The 18149-nt window shown below is 34.7% G+C and overlaps 1 protein-coding gene across 4 annotated transcripts; it reads left to right on the top strand.

The window, feature by feature from the left end:
• The first annotated feature begins 503 nt into the window (after positions 1 to 503).
• HXK3 (hexokinase 3) lies at positions 504 to 9516 on the top strand. 4 transcript variants are annotated; one of them, XM_006829395.4, is made up of 9 exons: positions 504 to 746; positions 2607 to 2757; positions 2886 to 3068; positions 4142 to 4216; positions 4690 to 4845; positions 5614 to 5709; positions 6193 to 6323; positions 8814 to 8895; positions 9101 to 9516. In XM_006829395.4, exons 1-9 carry the CDS (start codon positions 505 to 507, stop codon positions 9440 to 9442), a joined length of 1458 nt encoding a protein of 485 aa, XP_006829458.1. In that variant the 5' UTR covers position 504; the 3' UTR covers positions 9443 to 9516. The 4 variants fall into 4 exon arrangements, 3 of the variants coding, with proteins under 3 accessions (XP_006829458.1, XP_088702625.1, XP_088702626.1); XR_016040544.1 differs by lacking the exons at positions 8814 to 8895; positions 9101 to 9516 and adding an exon at positions 5019 to 5106 and having other exon boundaries at positions 6193 to 6327; XM_088846499.1 differs by lacking the exons at positions 8814 to 8895; positions 9101 to 9516 and having other exon boundaries at positions 4111 to 4216; positions 4718 to 4845; positions 6193 to 7544.
• Positions 9517 to 18149: the final 8633 nt, after the last annotated feature.

The raw sequence follows: 18149 nt of genomic DNA, 5'->3' as shown, positions 1-18149 counted from the left end.
TGTATTATAAATGGATGGAGTTTTTATAAGGCCTAGTTTTTATAAAAATAAAACAAAATCTCACATTAAATCTTCACCTGGAAAATACTTTTGATATCGAAAATCTTCATAATGGGTCTTAGATTAATTTCCAATGCCGAAATAAAATTTGAAATATAAAAAAAGTATAAATCTTGTGGAACTGTAAATATTTATTTTTGAGGTAAAATGGATGGTCTAGATGATTCCATACAATATACAGTATTCCCAACATTTAAAATCCTTGTACAACCATGATATTCAAGTTCAACCTTTGAATTGCACTTTTTGATGAGTTATAAGGTGAGGTTTTACTTAATTTGATAAGGCTGCAGCTGTATGAAACCATTTTCCCATATTTCCAATGTATTTTAAATTGTACTATAAAAACAATTTTAAGACAAAGACAACACCAAACCTGAAAATCCAACTGCTTTCGCACCACCTTTTTTCGGCCACCTAACCACCAGACCACCGTAACCGAGAATGGCCGCGCTCATGATTCCGGCGAATACGCTGGCGGCGAAGCGGAGGATGCGGGTGAGGTCCTCCGCCTCGCGGAAGGACCACGCCATTGTGAAAGAGTTTCGGGAGGGGTGCGCGGCGCCACTGCCGGTGCTGCGGCGGGTGGCAGAGGGGATTGCGGCAGACATGAGGAAGGGTCTCAACAGTGATGGAGGTCACAGCCTTCCGATGATCCCTACTTTTGTCAACACCTTGCCCTCTGGGTACCATAATACTTTTTCTCTCTCTCTATGTAGTGTTGTGATCTCTCTCTGACTGTTCTCTCTATGTGGTGTTGTGATCTCTCTTCATGAACTGTTCTGATCTCTCTCATGAGCTTCTCTTTCTTTTTCCATGCTCTCTCTCTAACCTTAAGTTGAGAGACGTGAGACTAAGGGATTCATCCCTCAGGCTTCGATAATCAGTGAAACTCTTCTGTTAATTGCTTAGTTTTTCTTTTGGAAGTAAATGGTTTTACATCTTACTTTTTTTCGGTTTCTTGCTGGAATCATTTTTGTTTTTCTCTTTTGGTGAAATTTGGTTCTCAGAAGGCGGTGGTTTCTTGATTTTCTTGCTGGAATCATTTTTGTTTTTCTCTTTTGGTGAAATTCGGCCCTTAGAAGGGGAAGATCTGGTTCATCCCGCACCATAGTGGATTCTTTTGATGTCTAACATGGAAACAATTTTCAAAAAGATGAAATAGAACAGAGTATCAGTTTTTCCTAGTTTCGTTTCTTTACGAATAATTCGGATTATCATTAAGTTTTATGCTTTGCAGAAGATTAGCGAGGATAAAAATCCATGGGTTTACTGACTGCTCAAAATTCTAATAACTGAATAACTAATGTTTAGAAGTTTTCATAGAAGTAAAAAGTTTTATGCTTTGCAGAGGATTAGCTAGGATAAAAATCCATGGGTTTGAAAATTCTAATAACAGAATAACTAATGTTTAGAAGTTTTCATAGAATTAAATTAAAAATAGAGATGCTATAAGTTTACATAGTAGTAAACTGAAAACAGAGACCTTGGACATTTACTTGGAAGTAATTTGAAATCAGAGGCCTTATACAAATAAATGATCGTATAAAGGTTCAGTGACGGAGAGGAAGGAAATTTACATTTGAATCCTTGATTGTCGTGAGTTCCACGGTATATCATACTAGTAACATCTCTTAAGAGATTCTCAATGACAGGGTCTTGAGTACAAAAAGACCTTGCAATTCCAAAAATTTCAGGATAAAAGGGGTAGGTCTTCTTTGAAAACCTTAAATGATAGGATCTATGACAATGTGAAAAAATCATAAATAAAAAATACGAATGGCAACCAACACAAAGCAAATAGATAAAAGAAATAGCACATAAGAACACCGAAATTTGTGTGGTTAATCACTCATGTAACTACATCCACGGGTGAAGACGGTCACTGTTTTCACTATCACAGTTCTGATAGATACAAGACCTTATCTCTCAAGAGATCTCTCTCACTAAGCCAAAACACATAAAGATCTTATTTACTTTCTCAAAGCCAAACTTTAACCCAAAGAAACATATCAATATGCAGAAAATATCCTTATTATAGCCCCACATTTTTGGATACTAAGCCGATTAGGGCAAACAAGCAGTAGGTCAAGGTCAAGCTATGATGTATATTAGGTTATACCACAAAATTCAAGGCATAGCTGCACAACATTCTTTGGATCTATAGGAATTTGTTGAGGAGCCAAAAATGGGTATAACAAATTCGGTTTTCAGAAGACTCTGTTTAGTTGTATCTTTAGCATGTACCATTGTCATTGCCAATTTAGATATTGCCAATTTAGATAATGGGTTGGTTTCTATTTCTCTTTATCCCTTGTGTATGAAAATAGATTTTTGTGGTTTTATTTTTTATATGATGTTAACCAGTGGAAACAGTCTTTGCGGTTGAGCATGTTCATGGTCATTATAACTGGAATGTTTAATAGTTTAATAATGTGTGGGTCTCCATATGTTTCATTCAATTTCTAGGCTTTGTTTTCTTATGTCCGTCGCATACTTATATGAAAATGGATGATGACGGTCATTCCATTTTACCTTTTATAAAGGAATGAGGAGGGTCTCTTCTATGCATTGGATCTGGGTGGTACAAATTTTCGAGTCTTAAGGGTGCAATTGGGAGGCAAGGATGGTCGGGTCATCGACACTGAGTTTGAGCAAGTTGCCATTCCTCAGGATCTAATGTTTGGCACCTCTGAGGTTGGTTATTTATATTACCATATGATTGTGTGGGAATATTTCTTAAATTCTCTACCATTTGGGATATTTCCAAAAAGTTTAATTTTATAGGTTTCTTGGAACTGATTAATAAACACTATCAAATGCAGGAATTGTTTGATTTTATTGCTTCTAGACTAGGGACTTTTGTGCAAAAAGAAAGTGGAAAGTTTCATCTGCCTTCTGGAAGGCTCAGGGAGATTGGTTTCACTTTCTCCTTTCCAGTAAAGCAAACTTCTATTGATTCTGGCATTTTGATCAAGTGGACAAAAGGTTTTGCGGTCTCTGGAACGGTAAGACTTCATAGTTCTTGTTGATTCGTTATGTCTAGGTGGATATCCTCTGCTTTAAATTACAGAACTTAATGTAACAAAGTTTTACTCTTAGAGTTATATCTCTATTGGTGGTCTTATGGGAGAGTGTTTGTGTTAAAATGAGTCTGTAAATGTTTTACTTTTGATGTATTGCTTTTGGTATATATTTTTGTGACACAGATGGCAGGCCTACAGGTATAGAATATCAAAACGTAATTGTTTCCAAAATTTACAAGCATCATTTTCTAGGAACACAGCAATGTACACGCTTGTGTTTGTAGGACAATAATGCCCTTATTTAAGGAAATAGTACAAAGGAGTCATTTTTGTGACATTGTCTTTATGGTACATGAATACACCATACACACTTGAATTCGCTTATTCAATGTTGTATCTTGAATGCGTCTTTCTTTCAAAATTGTTTGCTATATCATGTTAAGCTGGTTTTTACGGCTTTTATTGAGTGGGAATTGTGGGATGTGGAGATAGAAAATAGAGAGTTTGAGTGTTTGTTTAGCTTATCAGAAAATGCACTTTTTCTTTCTTTTTAATAGGATTTCTGTCAGCCGCGTTTTTATCTCATGGGTCCTAAACTGAGGCAGTTTCCATGGGCTGACGACAAATGACCTTATAAAGGATTGAAACATAATGAATGTTTTCAATTTCCCTGAATCTAATGAAGCGAAACCAAAGGTCTCAAGATGAACAGGAATTGAATAGGATGCTTGATGACAATCTACATATTATTAGATTGACGTGTAATGAAAAATGCATATATACAGGGACATAATTTAATCCAGATGTTTTTATGCTTTCTTCCATCTTTTCAGAAAAATAGGATACTGCATTCCAAATTTGAGAATGCATATCTAAAACTTGTACTTTCTTGTATGGAGCCTACAAGCTGATGAATCCTTTTATATGGTCTGCCAAATACAGGACCACATGTTATCTCTCAAATTTAGTGCTGGTATCTTAGTTTGTTGATATTCTATACAAGTAAAATTTCTCCTTTGAAAAGTGTAGTAATGGAGACGTATTAACTCTGATAGGCGGGGAAGGATGTAGTTTCCTGTTTGAATCAAGCAATGGACAGGCAGGGTCTAGATATGCGGGTCTCAGCCCTCGTAAGTTCTCTGTGTTTCTATTGTCAATTGTACATGTTCATCTGGCATACTTTAGTGATATTTGCGGACCACTTTTATTGGTGATATGTCTGTTAAACATATTTATAAATTAATCTTTACATATTGGGGGAGCTTTTGACATTTAAATATGTACTATATGTATTTACCATTACAGACACATTGGCCATTCATAATAGAGATAGTATTTGTCATACCATTTAATAAATGGATGGCGATGGTTAGAGAGATTGACACAGAAACAGGACAGGACTGCAATCATGGCCAGGACGCTCTCTATCACCATCCGCCGTTTTGTTGATTTTCACCCCAGTAGACTGTAGTTTTTTGATACTACATTCAGTTCGAGTAAATTTTTCCGTCATATTGTAATGTGCATCATAAAGTGGGAGCATAGGTTCTTTTAATTTGTACAATTTTATGAATTTCTTTGCTTAATATTGTAGACATGACAGGTTAATGACACAGTTGGGACGTTAGCAGGAGCACGTTATTGGGATGATGATGCCATGGTTGCTGTTATTTTGGGCACCGGAACCAATGCATGTTATGTAGAACGAATGGATTGTATCCCAAAGCTGCAAGGCCATTTACCTGCGAATGGAGATATGGTTAGTAACACTGTGGTTTGCTTAGATGTTTCAAGGATTTTCTTATATAAAAGTAACGTCTTTCTTATTTCTTTTCTTATTTTTATTTTTTTCAGTTTAGTATCCATATGAGTAGAAGATTAATTAGTTTTTCCCTTCATTCTCTGAACTACTGTAATATCTATTTTCTGTAGGGATAGGATACAATAATCCAATGAGTTGTGAGAGACCATAATTCATTGGGGCCACATAATCCAATGAATGGTGGGCGTTGATTGAGAGGTAAATAGAGACGCCCCACACAATGGAACATGTTTCTAATGGTGGTTTTCTCTCTCCATCGCTGCTTCTCATTTTAATGGATGTTGATGGCGCCAATGAACTGCAGCTTTCCATAATCCATTGGATTTTCTAGTATACTTGTCATATTCTTATAAGGATGTGGGTAGCATACAGGCCAAGCCAGCATGCAGCGGCCCCTTAATAAATTTTTTTTTTAGATGGATTTTTGGACTTAATTTTTAAAGATATGTAATCTCTAACACGGAGATCATGAATATGAAAAAATAAATAAATTTTAAAAAAGAAAAATAATAATTCTATTAAAAAAATATTTGGATCGTTAGTTTCAATTGTTTCTAGATGGACCACATATTTACATCCATCTTTAAGATGGATGCTTTATACTTCTAGACGGCATATGTAAAAATGCGGTCCAGCCTGCATGAAACAATTTTCCTTCTTATAATCTATTCTATTTCGAAATCAATAAGGTTTCTTGAAATGCAGATTATCAACACAGAATGGGGAGCATTCCATGACAGCCTGCCTCTAACTGAGTTTGATAAAGCTCTAGATGCTGCAAGCATAAACCCTGGTGAGCAGGTAAACTAACACTTTTCCTTGCTTTTTGGGGAAGATCCATATTCATAACAGTGTAATGCATATGGCCTTTGTTATTGAAATTTGAGCTTTTGATGCCATAATTCTTCTTTGCATGGTTCAATCCCTGTTTTGGATCAAGTCGATGATCATGTTTTCAAAAATTGATTGAACAGAAAATTGGTTCATAAGTTCATTGTCTGATTTGATTTGTTTTTGCAAGCGAACTCGGAAAGCATATGAGAAATTCAGTTTGAACTGGCCTATATTGAGATCTAAACTGGAAAGAATCACGTGAAAATTGACTAAATGGTTCCAAATTGGATGAAAGCATTGGTTCCTTGGCAATTTTAGTGATGGATATATCATAATGAGTTACTTCTGATTTGAATTGGCCTTAGGATCAGATTTTCCTGGTCTCGATGACATGGCCTTTACCTATATTCATTAAATGTTAATTTTCTCATTTTTTTTAATGGAAAGTAGATACTTGAGAAGACAATCTCAGGAATGTATCTTGGAGAAGTAGCTAGAAGGGTGTTTCTCAAGATGGCTGAATCTGGTGCTATGTTTGGTGGTTCTGCTCCCGACAAGCTTTCCACACCTTTTGTACTAAGGCAAGTTCATGTCATTTTTCTATTACACGTAAAATAAATGTTTGCATCACTAGTTTCAGGTATATTCTGTGGATTGGTGGCAACACTGTGAAGCAATTACGAATGGTTTAGTTGATGGAACCACCTTCTATACTCAAAAGACTACAGATTAAACAAAGAATTGTCTAGTTTGCATATTTGCGACTCCTCGAATGTCCCCAAAACAAACAACTACAAACTTTAATTATTCAGTCACTAGATGTGTCCTATCTAAATGCCTTTCTATTTAACTCACAAGATAAGATATTTTCTACACCAATGTCTACCAAAAAATTTCTGAGCCAATAAATGGTGTCAGGTTTGATAGGAACCCCATTAGCAAACATCTGGCCTTTTCTGATTTGAGTCTAGGTAAATTTTTCTGGTATACTTATTCCCACATTATTTGCTTCGCAGCTTATCTTTCTGATTAATATAAGAATTGGGGCACTGCACTCTAAATGATAGGCACCTTGGTGTCAGTTTAAGATGTTTCAGGCGTTGGTGTCAGTTTAAGATGTTTCAGGCTGTTATGGCATAACTACAAACGGAGCAAGTTTCACTAAGTTTTTGGTTGCAAATACACAGACACTACACACATATTACCCTTGCACTTCTGGTCCGATCTCTTGAATTGAATTGGTCCAATGGGACTTCAGCTACAAAATTCCAATGCATAAACGAATAATTATTGCTAAATTTCCAAACTGGGTCACGATACTAACTGTTGTTTCTAATTCTTTCGCAAGGCAAGAATAGAACTTATAAACCCTTGAAACTTTTGTGTATTTGGCTCTCTTTGTCCATCCCACATTAGCATATACTTTAACTTATGAAGATGAAGGTCATCAGCATTATCAGATTTTTTTTTCAATTATTTGGGGTCAGCTTTATGAATCCTGGTTCGCTATTCTGCTCTATCAAGGGTCATACCCTCAGTGAGGTCATAAGTCCCCATATCTTTTCTCCCTATTTCCAACTATGTATTTTTGGGTTTACCCCTTACTTTTTTTTAGCTTTCCACTTGAATTAACTCACACTTCTTAATAGGTGATGTATTGGGTCTGCGCTGTACATGGCCAACCCACTTAAGTTTACTTTCTCTCCCAATGGAGTCGTACCTAAGTTCTCCCGAATGTATTCATTTCGAATTATATCCCTTCTTGACTTGCCACTTATTCATCTCAACATCTTTATCTCAGCTACACTCATCCAATAGGTATATTGTTTCATGACCGCCTAACATTGTGCCTCATAAAAGCAATGCTGGTCTCACAGTTGTTAGGTAGAACTTACTTTTCAGCTTCATTGGTATGTAAGGATCATATAAAACTCCAGTTGCATATCTCCACTTGGCCCACCCAGATCACATAAAACTTACGAAGATGAAGGTATCGAATATAAAATGTTCTAACAGGTGAGAAAGATATGCACAGATAGCATGAATTGTAGTTTTTAGTTTAAGTCTCATGATTTGGATGAAAAATAACTAGGGTACATAACGAGTGAAAGAATTTGTCTAGCAATGTTAAAAAAATTGACTCAGCCAAGGTACTCGGACCCTGGTCGAAGCAAGTCACTCAGTCGAGTCTGAGTAAATCGGGCGAGTCCTGCTCACTTTTTTTTTATGAAATGAACATAATAATTGATATATATACATCTTTAGTGGCAGATTTTTCAATCAAAGCACTGAAGGCAAGTTAGTTAGGGTGTTGGATGTAAATTTGGTTCTTCACAAGAGGTTTAAGGTTCAATTCCTGTATTGGGTAATTTTTCTTTTTGGGGAACTCTCCTCCAACAAAAAAAAAACTTTCAAAATAAAAGCTTTAAAAAATGATTTGTCGGGCTTTCAAAATAAAAGCTTTAAAAAAATGATTTGTCGGGGGTGGGTTTGAACCCCAGTCTTACAAGGAAACTTCTCAACGCAACCCGTGGAGCCACGTAATCACAAACAGCTAAAGATTGCCGCATTATATAAATAAACCTATTAAAGTTGTTGTACACCTTACTCGCCCAAAACTCGGCTCGCCCTTAGGGCGAGGCCGAGTACTCGGCCGATTCCGAGTGACCTTGGACGACTCCGAGTGACCTCGGCCGAGTCTTAAAACTCTGCTGTCTAGTATTGGTCACATGTACTACATCTCCCAACTATAGTCTGCATGCTATTAGAAATGGTATCAAGTTATCCTTATGTATAGTATATTTGAGCTTCCACTCAAGTGGCTTATCCATTTTCTTCTTGGTTTAGCAGTTACCGTGATCACTTATTCAATTTTCTGTCTCGTCCATCGCCAAAATAAAATGAAACTAATTGGGTTTTGACCGTTGAAATTATTTACAAACTAACAACAAAGTACAAACTGCATTCATAAAACCTTCAAAGACTCTGACACAGATAAAAGAAAAAAACTTCTTTTCTTAATAACAAAACCACATTATGCTAAACATAACTTTCGCTTTCTTGCACTACAGGACACCTCATCTCTGTGCTATGCAGCAAGATCAATCATCCGACTTGAAATTGGTTGGAAAAATTTTGAGCGACACTTTGGGTGTAAGCATTCTTATTTCACTAAAAATGTTTTTGAGAATTAACACTTATTATGCACACAGGTTTGTGCATGAGAGAGAGAGAGAGAGAGAGAGAGAGAGATCATGAAGTTCGTTTTGCATTCTTTCTTGGACAATTTAATGCAGAGAAACATCTTGGCTACTCTCGAGCTTCTTATTTGTGTAATCTATTTTACTATTGTTAACAGGTAGATGATTCTTCTTTGGGCATTCGGGAAATGGCCATTGACATTTGTGATGCCATAGTGAAGCGTGGGGGGCGGCTAGCTGGTGCGGGGATTGTGGGCATTTTACAGAAAATGGATGCCGATTCTAAAGGAACAATTTTTAGAAAGAGAACAGTTGTGGCCATGGATGGTGGCTTATATGAAAATTATCCCCACTATAGGAAGTATATTAAAGAAGCTGTTATTGGGCTTCTTGGGTCTGAGATTTCCAAGAATGTGGTCATAGAACACTCCAAAGATGGATCAGGCATTGGAGCTGCTCTCTTGGCAGCGGCTAATTCAAAATATGCAAGGGAATTCTAGAGGTGAAAATTATGGCACCCCTACTATTGTTCTCTTCTTAATGAGATGAAATAAATTTTTACATTTTTTTTTTATATTTTTCCAGCTTAGGTGAATGAGGATGTGTTGCCTTGTTCAAAGAGATTAAGAAGGTTCCTTGTAATTTTGTTGCCAAATTTTGGTTTCGGTTTAGGTCGAAAAACAATAAGTTTAATGTTATTCTTTAGGAATAAATTTTTTTTTCCCTCTTTTGTTTGAAGAAAAAAAGAATTTGGCTTTTGAAAAAAACTTGGGATGATAATTTATTGGGTTTAAATCCTTTTATTCTTGTCTTCTTCATTTTAGTGGCTTATAAAATTATTGTGATATATGTAAGTATTAGTTTTATTTTATTTGGGAAAAAGAAAAAACATTAAAGACACCGATATGAATACAAGGACGACAAGAATGAAATGGGGAACTCAATTACGAAAAATGAAATGGGGAACTCAATTACGATGCATACCTTAATGTTTTTCTAGGTCAGTCATGGAAGAGAAGGCCCATACCTATTTTTTCATTAATATAAAATAAAGAAGTGCCAGCTCATGATTTTAAAACCTTATAATGAGGCAATTGCGTTAAATCATGAAATAAAAGTAGAGAAATAAAGTCTCGCAACTAAAAAAGTTCTTTTTAAAAAAAGCATAAGAAGAATGAGAAATTGACCATATGTGAAATTGATCATGTACTGTCGCTAGGATTAGCTAAAATTGACCATATGTGAAATTGATCATGTACTCTGCTATGATTAGCTGCAACTGTATGTAGCTATCATGGTATGATGAATGATATTCAACGCTCATTAATTCATTAATGACATTCATGAGTAAAGATAAATCACTTTTTACTTAGAGAGAAAAGCAATCATTCTGGATAGCAAGGTGAAGTACTTTTTCGAAAATGGTAAGCTTTGCATGATTGTTAGCGGCAATGCGAAATGACTTTGTAAAGGTAGCGGCAAAAGAACCATTACTAACCTTTATTGTTTCTGATAACATCACTACCACCGGCTAAACCTGAGTACTGCAAACAAGCGCCATCGATATTTAAATTGAAATGCTAAAGGCACCATTTGCTTAATATGAGAGAAAAAACACACTCGTAATGCTGCCAGTGGCAATGTTTTATAACCTAGAATGGCCGGCAGATTGTCCAGGTAGATCAGTTGTCTGGAAATCAGTCTAGATTAACAAATTGACAATCTGAATTGGTGGACCGGCCCGATAAGGCCTTACAAAAATTTTGAAGAATTACTAAAAATCGTTATTAGGTATTATTTTTGGGGTTTTCAAGAGAGAAAGTGGCTAGGGCTTATGAATTTTCATTATTTACAAAAATACGTGAATATTCAGATATTGTTTCCTGTTTGAATGTATGTTGATCATTACATTGACGTTATAAAAAAAACCTACAATCATCATAGATATGAATACATGGTCCATAATGAAACGTACAATTATAAACATACAACCTAATATCAAAATGATAGACAAACCAGAGCTTTGATCATGTAAAAGGCTCCTCAACAATCATTTAAAAGAAAAATTCAATGGAAGGATATTTAAAGTTTTAAGATGCTACTTGTATATCTGTGAAGAGTATCAGGTTTCTCACAAGAGACTCAATGTCTATTAATGAATATAAATATACAAACTTGTTTGATACAGACAAAATACACATGACAATAATAAAAATAAATCATAGACACCTATATGTCTCAGGTTTCTCAGAAGAGACTCAATGTCTATTAATCAATATAAATATATAATCTTGTCATATAGACAAATACATATGACAATAATAAAAATAAATGACATTCACCTGTATTATACCCAGATTTACCATAAATACAAAATATTGTATCTATCTTTCCATATAAATTGATTATAATATATACCTTCCATATTAACTTGATATACAATATATACTTTCCTTTCATGCTCCCCATCAAACTCAAGATGTTATGAGAGAAAGCCGCTGGAATTTCAACATTAATTTGTGAAAACGAGCAATTAACAGAACATGGCAGGCACAAACTCAAGATGTTATGAGAGAAAGCAGCTAGAATTTCAACATTAAGTTGTGGAAACGAGCAATTAACGGAACATGGCAGGCTCAAACAATGACAAATAAGCCTCAGAAATAGAAGGCTTGAATAGAGCATGCTTGAACAAACGAAAACTTCAAATATTCTCCAAGACAAAAAAGTCTAGGTAGCGGAGAAAACAAAACAGAATGACACTTGCAAGAGCCAAATAGAACTCGATGTCGATTCGAGAGCCAAATAGAACTCGGTGTCGATTCGAGACCGATTTAGCTCGAATCAACAGCTCACAGACTAGAACCAACTTGAATAGAGCATGCTTGAGCAAACGAAAACTTCAAATATTCTCCAAGACAAAAAAGTCGAGGTAGCGGAGAAAACAAAACAGACACTTGCAAGAGCTAAATAGAACTCGGTGTCGATTCGAGACCGATTAAGCTCGAATCAGCAACTCACTGACTAGAACCAATATGATCGAGTAACCGAACAAATAAACTTGATCATACAAACAAGAATAGACCGTGCAAAGATGAACTCAAAAAATCTACGCTCTTTTTTTTGAACAAAAAGTATTCTTTAGTGGTTTTTTTTTTTTTTCTAAGTCGAGTTTCAGATGATCAATGACAATATCTGCTCAGAGTAGCTGGGTGAGCTTTCAGATAAATCTGGACCCCGAGATCAAGATTCAGAGAGCAAAAACAGGCAAAACGACTGATTTCAAAAGTGGGCAGATCAGCTGTTTTCAAAGGCTTAGAAGGGTTTCAAAGGGGCGGATCAACTATTTCAGAGGCTCAGATGGGCAAATCGGCTGTTTTCATAAGCCACTTTTTAGAGGTGGATTTCAGATGCTCCGATGGGCAGATTGGCTGTTTTCAAATGCCACTTTTTAGAGGTGGATTTCATTGGCATGTTTCGAATCAGCTGTAGGTCTCAGAGCTGGCAGTCACATAGGGTTTCAGAGTAGGTCTCAAAAATGGCACAGTCCCATAACAATCGAATGGGTTTATGGGTTTATAGATCTTGTAGTCCCATAACAATCGAATGGGTTTATGGCTCTACAGATCTTGTAGTCCCATAACAATCGAATGGGTTGATGGGTCTGTTGGGGTAGTTGTATTATTGAGGGAATAAAAAATGGACATATCCTTAAGATTTACTTTAAGCACAAAACGGTGTGAATAACAAAGCGGGAATGAAATATCATCAAAGTGTGCATATTTACTTTAAGAACAAAACCGTGTGAATTAGCAAAGCTCAAATGAATATCATTTACTTAAAGAACAAAACCGTGTGAATTAGTGAAGCTGAAATATCATCAAAGTGTGCATCACAGTTTGCGAATGTAGAGTTAGATAGAGAAAGTTAGAGAGAGAAGGAGGATGAGGGACTCTTCTTTTATTCTGAGTTCTTTCTATTCCATTATCGTTATCTTTGGCGCAGTGGCGCTTCTTCTTCTTGGATCCGGCGCTTCTTCTTCTTCTTCTTGGATCCATTTACCATTCTTCTTCTTGGATCCAAGGCTTCTTCTTCTTGGATCTTCTTGGATCCATTTACCATTTTCCATATTGCAGTGCCGCTTCTTCTTCTTGGATCCGACGCTTCTTCGGATTCATTTACCGTTTTCCATATTGCAGTGCCGCTTCTTTTTCTTGGATCTTCTTGGATTCGGTGCTTCTTCGTCTTGGATCTTTTTGAATCCATTTACCATTCTTCTTGGATCCAGTGCTTCTTCTTCTTGGATCTTCTTGGATCCATTTATCATTCTTCTTTCTTGGATCCAGCCCTTCTTCTTCATGGATCCATCTACCATTATTCTTTCTTGGATCCAGCGCCTCTTCTTCTTGGATCTTCTTGGATCCATTTACCATTTTCCAAAGAAGATCCATTTACCATTTTCCATATTGCAGTGCCGCTTCTTCTCTTTTGGATCCGACGCTTCTTCTTTATGGATTTATTTACCGTTTTCCATATCGCAGTGCCGCTTCTTTGTCTTGGATCCATTTACCGTTTTCCGTACTAGTCATCCAAAAGAAAGTATATATTGTTATCGAAAAGAAAGTATATATTGTATATTAGGTTGATACGAAACATTATGTATTTCAAGTTAATATGTAAGGGTGCAGTTTGGAAATTTTTGTGATAGCCTTAAATATATTTTCATCATTATTAATAAAATTTAAAGTTTCAAAAATAATGTAAATCGACGAAACTATGAAAACTTGAAAATAGATTGTCAAAAAATACATTACAAAATACACTACTTCCAAAACATGAAATTCATTTTTTTCTCATGTCCATACTTCTTGATGTCAAGATGATCAATTTGAAGGTATTTGGACATCAAAACAACCTCTTCTAGTGAAAATTTTGTAGTAGACTCCAATTTGATTGCTTGGTGCCTCAGCTCTATATAAACTTTTCTCATATGTAAAGTGTATATTGTCATATATTTTTGGTATTTTTCTTTCATCTATACCAAAAGAAAGTATATATTGTATATCAGATTAATTTGAAAGATATATATTGTAATCAGGACATATGGAAAGGGTGTATATCTTGTATTTATGATAGTCTAATCAACGTATAGAATATATGTGATTTATTTTTATAATTTATGTGATATATATATATCTATATAGAGAAAGCTGAGATTAGCCCACTAGCTCATATAAACATACAAGCCCAATGGCCCAGATTGAATCTGGGTCGATCTGACGATCATGGATGTCTGATAGTATTTGAATTTTTTTTTTTCTACAAATCCAAATTACTTGAAATTTTAGACGTGTGTTTATCAAAAATAGGTGAATCTTCGAAAAATATCAAAAAACTATTTTAAAATAAATTGACCAAAATACCTCTAAAACGTTTCGGAGGGTATTTTGGTCATTTTATTTTCACGAATAATTTTTTTAATATTTTTATTAGGTGTGCCTTGATGATAAGAACACACACCTAAAATTTCAAGTGATTTGGATTTGTAGAAAAATAAATAAAATTCAAGCATTATCAGACATCTATGATCGTCAAATCGGCTCAGATTCAATCTAGACCGTTGGGCTCATATGTTCATAAAAGCTAGTAAGCTAATTCCAACTTTTTCATATATATATATATATATATATATATATATATATGAGTAATGATCCTATGAGACCCTTCCACACCCATGTGTGTTGGACGCTAAAGAAAGCATTAAATTTGCCATAAATCTTTAGAAAAGTTATCACATGGATGTGAGATTTGACTTTTATAGAGATGTGCATCAAATTTAATGGTGATTATTTGGAGTCCTACACACATGGGTGTGGAAGGGTCTCATAAGATCTATATATATATATATATATATATATATATATATATATATATATATATATATATATATATATATATATATATATATATATATATATATATATATATATATATATATATATATCTATTCTTTTTGGGTAAGGTCTTCTACATAAATGGTAATACCAATGTGCACCTGAGATAAGAATGGCTGTTCTTTTTATTTTATTTTTTATTTTATTTTTGGTGCTTGAACTTCGGGCAACTATTTATATTTAGAATGTAGGTCGTGTAACCGAATGGAGAAAAAAAGCGATTTGGCCTTCACGTTTATTGAAAATACTAATGTGCACCTCATAAAAATCTCTCTTTCTGTAAGTAGGATATTGAATATTGATAAAAGACTTTATAGATTCATCTAATGGTCCATATAAACATTATAAAATATCATTTAATTTTATGTTTCCTCACGTGTAGGACCTATCAGCTAAAAGTTCTATTTATAAATTAAATTTTTATTTTTAAATATTAATAAAATCATAGATCCTTAAATTTTACATTTACTAAATACTATTAAGTAATTATCTTTCATGTTCCATTAAGAACATAGTGTGTTCCTTAAGGACAATATTAGATAATATTTTTCAACCCAAAAGTTTGGTTCACATGTGAATTCAATCGTGTTAGATGATCATTAAATGCCAAAGTTACTATAAGGTACTTTTTGATCTTTTAAAAAATAACCAATATTTTTATTCTAAGGACTATGTAATCCCTTTAACTAAGGGTGTGGTTTCTATAAGGATGCAATCTTAAACAACCCAATTAAGGCGCACCTACAAATTTTATCATAACATGTAATTTTGGTATAAATAATTCTTTGGATTTTCTCATAAATCTATTTTCATATCTAATTATAAAATTTTAAACTAAAAAAATGGTTAAAATCAAGTAGATCTATAAACATATGAAAATTTTGAAAATGGACGGTCTAGATAATGTGTTCCAAGTTGCATTACTTATAGGACTTAAAATCTTTTTCTTTCCATATCATACATTTCATTGTCGAGATGATCAATTAGAGGTTTTTTAACATTAAGACAATATTTTCCGATAGATTTTTGAAGTACATATGTAGTTCTACATTTTAAGGTTGCAACCTTATATAAAGTTTTTCCTTTAACTAATGGAAAAAGTTTATACAAGATTGCAACCTTAAAATGTAGAAATAAAGATGCACCTAACCCATTAGATAAGGTTGTTTTAATGTTAAAAAACCCTCTAATTGATCATCTCAACACTCAACATCGAGATGTATGCATATGAAAAAGAAAAAAAAACGATTTTGAGTCCCAAACATAATGCATCTTGCAAGACATTATCTAGACCGTCTATTTTCAAGATTTTCATATATTTATAGATCTACTTGATTTTAACCAATTTTAAAATTTAAAAGTTTATCATTAGATATGAAAATAGATTTTGAGATAATCCTAAGAATTTTTTACACCAAACTTATATGTTACGATAAAATTTGGAGGTGCGCCTTAATTGGATTGTTTAAGGTTGCAACCTTAAAAAAACCGTACCCTTACTGAATAAAGGTTTAAAATGATGATGATCAACAATAACAAACAATACATATAAATATAATAATTATAATTAGTTATATAATAACATAATACGCTCCTCCATTTGAAGTGAATAAAATAAGCTTTTGAATTAGAAATTAGCGCTTTTCAATAAACTAGATAAGTTATAAACATGAGTTTCTTTCAATCAAATTTTTTTAATTTACTCTCGAATTTCTTTCTTTTTTTCTATTGTTTGTTAATTTTGGTAGTGGGTTTTAATCACGTGATAATTATTTAACTTTAAATCAAAAAACAAAGGAAAAGTTTATATAAGGTTGCAACCTTAAAATGTAGAATCACAAATGCACCCCAAAAATCTCATGAAAATATTGTTTTAATGTTGAATAAACCCTATAATCGATCATCTCGACATTGAGATGTATGAATATAAAAAAAAAAAGAAGTTTTTGAGTCCCGAAAATAATGCATCTTGCAACACAGTATCTAAACCGTCCATTTTCAAGATTTTCATATATTTATAGATCTATTTGATTTTAATCATTTTTGGAATTTAAAATTTATTAATTAGGTATGAAAGTAGATTTTAAGATAATACTAATAATTTTTTATAACAAAATTACATGTTATGATAAAATTTTAAGGTGCGCATTAATTGGATTGTTTAAGGTTGCATCCTTATAAAAACCACACCCAAAAACAAATTGCTCCCCATTTTTAAATAAATTACATATGAACATTTTTTTTACCCTTAATTTTCGTATGGTAAAATTACAAAAAAAACCCCAAGACTACACTTTCTATGGAACTTACCCCCAACCTAGCAATTTCTCCCACTTTTTTCTCCAAAATATACTTTCTATGCAAATACCCCCAACCAAAAAAAGTATAAAAAATACCAAACTTCCCTCCCGTACTTTTAACTTACCCATGCCTCTCTCTCCTTTATCTCACCAAAATAGGGGGCTCCGGTATCATGTGATCCCGCAGTAGCACTCCGGCACGGTGTAAAATGTGGTCCGACAATAAGGCTCTAGCACTGTGTAAAGTAGTAGGGCTCCGGCACTATATAAAGTACGGTCCGAAAATTGAAAAGGGCGGTCCGGCAGTCGCAAAAGGGCAGTTTGGCAGTTATAAAGGGCGGTCTGGCAGTTGCAAAAGCGGGTTCAGTAGTTGTAAAGGGCGGTCCGATAGTTGCAAAAGGCGATTCGACAGTTGCAAAGGGCGGTCCAGCACTTATGCACTCTCGCAATGTGATGGTGCGCTCTCGCAATATACTACTGGGGTTAAAAAGTCAACATCAAATCTGTCCAAACTGATTTTTGTGTATGAGAAGGGCATTTTCATCAAAAAAATGAATTTTTCCTGTAAGGACCGCAATTCGATTGCATTAGACCACTCGCGGCAGTAGAGAGAGAGAATGGAGTCGAGAAAGACGGAAGCGCACGACCGGCGCTAAGGACAAACGTTGGCGCTAAGGACAAACGTTAGCGCCATTTGGGTGTTTGGACCTAGTGTATTCCATGTAGCATGGAAGCTATCGCCTCGCGTAAGAGTAAAGAATGATAATGCCGCATGCGAGTAAGGGGTATCGCCGCGAGCATGAGAGGAGTACAGTCGCGCGTGAAAGGCGTAAGAAACATCGCCGTGAGTAAAGGAGATTAACACCACGCGTGAAACAAGGTATCGTCGACTAGAGCATCGCCGCGAGCTTATCGCCGCCTGGATTAAGGACGCGGCAGAGAGGAGAGGGAGA

Source organism: Amborella trichopoda, chromosome 9 (assembly GCF_054954075.1).
Source record: "Amborella trichopoda isolate Santa Cruz 75 chromosome 9, AtrichopodaSantaCruz75HAP2 v2.0, whole genome shotgun sequence".
In the NCBI taxonomy this organism is placed as follows: Eukaryota; Viridiplantae; Streptophyta; class Magnoliopsida; order Amborellales; family Amborellaceae; genus Amborella; species Amborella trichopoda.
Note: the sequence above shows the minus strand (reverse complement) of the source record. Positions and strands in the feature narration are given on the sequence as shown.

Coding starts and splice junctions, on each gene's coding strand:
- HXK3 (XM_006829395.4), top strand. CDS start 505: ATGGCCGCGCTCATGATTCCGGCGAATACGCTGGCGGCGAAGCGGAGG. Junction 4,217..4,689: donor ATATGCGGGTCTCAGCCCTC/GTAAGTTCTCTG, acceptor TAGACATGACAG/GTTAATGACACAGTTGGGAC. Junction 4,846..5,613: donor TACCTGCGAATGGAGATATG/GTTAGTAACACT, acceptor CTTGAAATGCAG/ATTATCAACACAGAATGGGG.